Genomic DNA, 4,328 nt, shown 5'->3' with positions numbered 1-4,328 from the left:
CTTGAACATCGTAAGTTTAAATCAGTATCGGTATCAGGCAGGGACATTGGTTAAGGAATGAGATGAACAATCATCGCATCACAATTTTTAAATACTTATTAAGAAGTCTTTTTTAATTGTTTTAATCATTAGAGATGTGATGAATTGTGATATATTAATGGTGCATAGAGCCCTATCAAGGATAGTGAATGAAATATAATCTATTTATTTTGTGTCATCAAAAGGTTTTTTTTTTAAATGGAAAAGGTTTCTTTAGTTTAAAACATATTTGCTTTTTGTTATAAAACAAAAGGTAAATTACACTAGTAGTCATCCAACTATTAGTATTTTTTTTAATCACTCAACTATGAAAAGTTACAAAATGATCATCTAACTATTCAACTTTGTCTTTTTTTATCACCAGATGATTAACAAAGGCAACTCTCAATATTTATACATTGTGTGAATTTAGTCTTGATTCTAAAAAAAATCTAACCCTCAACATTTACACATTGTGTAATTTGGTCTATATTGCATTTCTGCTTTTCATTGTAACCCTTTCACCTAAAAAGCTAAAAAAACAAATTTATCAACTAAATTTTATTGAAAATATACAAAATTGAAAACACTAAAAGGTCCAAGATAATAATTTTTATCTCTTCTCATTCTCTTAAAATTAACCCTCAATGTCACAAAGAAAAGTAAAACTGTAAAAAAAATGACCAATTACACAATTTGTAGATGTTAATGGTTAAATATTTTTAGAATCAAGACTAAATTAATATATTTATCAATGTTGAGGGTTAAAGATAGTATTATGCCAATTTTAAAAACCAAAAAAGACAATTGAATGGTTGAGTGACCAATTTGTAACTTTTTATAATTAGGTGACCAAAAATATTTACTAAATTAGATGATATTTTGTAACTTTTTGTAATAAAAAAAATTAACTAATGTGAATATTAGTAACTTTAAAAATAAAACAAAGATTTAATTTATAAGGACACAATATGACATTTCAAAGTCATCTGTCCTGTATTCAAAGCTTTGCCGCCATAAATCCCGAACCATGATCATACCCTCCACCACTAAAACCAATGCCATTTCTCACCGCCAACGAGCTAGGGTTCCTCCTCGAATCCGCCATCTCCACTCGGTCCCTCCTATTCGGCCGAGTCACTCACGCCCACATTCTCAGAACTCTTGAAATCCCTCTCCCTTCTTTCCTGTCCAACCACCTCATCAACATGTACTCCAAACTCAACCTCCCCAACTCCGCCCACCTCGTCCTCTTGCAAACCCCGCCTCACTCACGTTCCGTCGTCACTTGGACGGCCCTCATTTCGGGTCATGTCCAGAACGGGCTTTTCTCTTCCGCTCTCCTCCATTTTTCCCGTATGCGTAGAGAACGAATTTCTCCCAACGATTTCACCTTCCCTTGCGCTTTCAAGGCATCCGCCTCGCTTCGGCTACCTGTTGTGGGAAAGCAACTTCACGCGCTGGCTTTAAAGTCTGCCCAGATTTTCGATTGCTTTGTTGGGTGTAGTTGTTTCGATATGTATATGAAAACGGGGCTTAGAGATGAAGCAACCAAATTGTTTGAAGAAATGCCTGAGAGAAGTATTGCAATGTGGAATGCAAATATTTCTAATGCGGTGCTTGATGGGAAGCCGAATATAGCTGTGAATGTTTTTATTCAGTTTAGAAGGATTGGCGGCGAACCTGATCAGGTTACCTTCTGCGTTTTCCTTAATGCGTGTTCAGATGCTTTGTATTTGGGTTTAGGGAGGCAGTTACATGGATATGTGATCCGAAGCGGTTTTGATCGGAATTTGTCCGTCTGCAATGGACTTGTTGATTTTTATGGCAAGTGTAAGGAGGTGGAAGGCGCGATGATGGTTTTTGATGGGATGGAGAAAAGAAATGCTGTTTCTTGGTGCTCATTGATATCTGCTTATGAGCAAAACTACGAAGAAGAGAATGCCTGTGGAATGTTTTTGGAGGCAAGGAAAGAAGGGATCGAACCTACTGATTTTATGGTCTCGAGTGTTATCAGTGCTTGTGCGGGGATGGCGGGGCTTGAGTTGGGTAGATCAATTCATGCACTTGCTGTTAAGGCTTGTGTTGAAGGGAATGTTTTCGTTGGGAGTGCGTTAGTCGATATGTATGGTAAATGTGGAAGCATTGATGACTCAGAGCAAGCATTTTATGAGATACCTGTGAGGAATTTAGTTAGTTGGAATGCAATGATTGGTAGCTATGCTCATCAAGGGCTTGCTGATATGGCTTTGTCATTGTTTCAAGACATGTTGTCTTGGGGTGAAGTTGTTCCCAATTATGTGACTTTGGTTTGTGTATTATCAGCTTGTAGCAGAGCAGGGGCAGTAAGAATGGGAATGGAAATTTTCAAATCAATGAAGGAAAGGTTTCGAATTCAACCAAGGGCAGAGCATTATGCTTGCATTGTGGACTTGTTAGGGAGAGCTGGGATGGTTGAGCGTGCTTATGAGTTTATCAAGGAAATGCCAATCCATCCTACGATTTCCATCTGGGGGGCACTTTTGAACGCCTGTAGGGTGTATAAGAAACCAGAATTGGGGAAGATAGCAGCTAATAGACTATTCAAACTTGATCCTAAAGATTCGGGCAACCATGTGTTGCTATCTAATCTGTTTGCGTCTACTGGGAGGTGGGAGGAGGCTGATCTTGTGAGGAAGGAGATGAAAGATGTTGGGATAAAAAAGGGTGCAGGTTGCAGTTGGATCACAGTAAAGAACAAAGTCCACACCTTCCAAGCAAAGGATGCTTCACATGAGATGAATTCTAAGATACAAGAAATGTTGGCTAAACTCGGGAATGACATGAAGGCAGCTGGCTATGTTCCGGACATCGATTTTGCACTCTTCGACTTAGAAGAAGAAGAGAAAATGTCAGAGGTTGGGTACCATAGTGAGAAGATTGCTCTTGCCTTTGGTCTTATAGTTATACCTCCTGGAGTACCTATAAGAATCACAAAAAACCTTAGAATTTGTGGAGATTGCCATAGTGCCTTCAAGTTCATATCAGGCATTGTTGGGAGAGAAATTATTGTTAGAGATAATAACCGGTTTCATCGATTTAGGGACAGGCAATGCTCTTGTAGAGATTATTGGTGAATAGTTTTTTATATGATCAACCGAATTTTTTGATGGAATACAATCAATAGTTTTTGTTTGAAAAAAAAAATCTAAGCAACTCATAGAATAATAAAAAACAAGGGAGCTGAATATTAGAAAGAGAGAATATAATTAATTATTTTAAATGGTTTGGTATTTTGATTACACAGATGAAGAATTTCATGGTTTCTCAATTAAAATATTAAACTCCTAGAATATTATTTAAAAAATTATATAATACATTCTGGTTAAATTTAAAATTTTCATTAGAATGACTTTTTTTTAATATTTTTATATTTAAATATGTTATATATGAGAAAGAACTAAAAAAATCCAACAAAACAATAATTATTAATATTTTATGATTAGAGGTTTTCATGAATAAGTTTTTTTTTCTCGAACAATTTTATTATAAATTTTGATTATATCTTTTTCTTTTTTTTTTGACATAATGTTTAGAGCTACTCATAACCTCTCTTCAACCCATAAATAGGATGATAATTTGGCAACAATACGCATGTCAATCGAACTAAAAATCAATTGACAACTATAATTAGAGTTAATCATTATAAAACACAATGAATTGCTAACCAATATATATTCAAACCTATACTATTATAAATTTGTACAGAGCTCTCACAAGTAAGATATAAATAAGTATGAATTGAGAACTCACACATAGTTTATATTGAACAAAACTTAAACATAGGATCTTAAAATTCCCCAAGACCTTAAAAGTTATCATTAAGCCAATACCTCATTGCCTCTAAGTTTATATATATATTTTAAATTTATAAATTATAATTATATTTTATTTTTGTATTTTATTTTATGTATATTTGTAATAATATTTTATGCAAATACATGGTAAATATTAAAATTTTAATTTAATCATGTATATTAACTTTGAGAAAATTATTTTTTACTTTTATATTTTAATAAATTTCCTTTCCATTAAAACCTTCTACATAATGCTATCTAATTAAGTTTACATAAAAATAATTTAATGAATGTATCTTAAAATTAAATAAAAATTTTGAATTAATATGCAATATTATACATAAACATAAAACTTTAATTTTAATTTAATTTTTTACATACAAGTAATATTATTAAATATGTGGCACTATTTTTTATTAAACTATGTGTTAATACCTGATGTGATATTTTACTAAGCTAAAATATAAATGAATA

At 33.1% G+C, this 4,328-nt stretch overlaps 1 protein-coding gene across 1 annotated transcript; it reads left to right on the top strand.

Annotated features, from left to right (window-relative positions):
- The first annotated feature begins 1,005 nt into the window (after nt 1-1,005).
- Nucleotides 1,006-3,154, top strand: LOC107955636 (pentatricopeptide repeat-containing protein At4g14850). Its single transcript, XM_016891436.2, has one exon. It carries the CDS (start codon nt 1,077-1,079, stop codon nt 3,132-3,134), a length of 2,058 nt encoding a protein of 685 aa, XP_016746925.1. The 5' UTR covers nt 1,006-1,076; the 3' UTR covers nt 3,135-3,154.
- The last annotated feature ends 1,174 nt before the right edge of the window (nt 3,155-4,328 follow it).

Source organism: Gossypium hirsutum, chromosome A07, assembly GCF_007990345.1.
Source record: "Gossypium hirsutum isolate 1008001.06 chromosome A07, Gossypium_hirsutum_v2.1, whole genome shotgun sequence".
In the NCBI taxonomy this organism is placed as follows: Eukaryota; Viridiplantae; Streptophyta; class Magnoliopsida; order Malvales; family Malvaceae; genus Gossypium; species Gossypium hirsutum.
The sequence above is the reverse complement of the archived record's forward strand: the minus strand, read 5'-3'. Positions and strand labels throughout refer to the sequence as shown.

Coding starts and splice junctions, on each gene's coding strand:
- LOC107955636 (XM_016891436.2), top strand. CDS start 1,077: ATGCCATTTCTCACCGCCAACGAGCTAGGGTTCCTCCTCGAATCCGCC.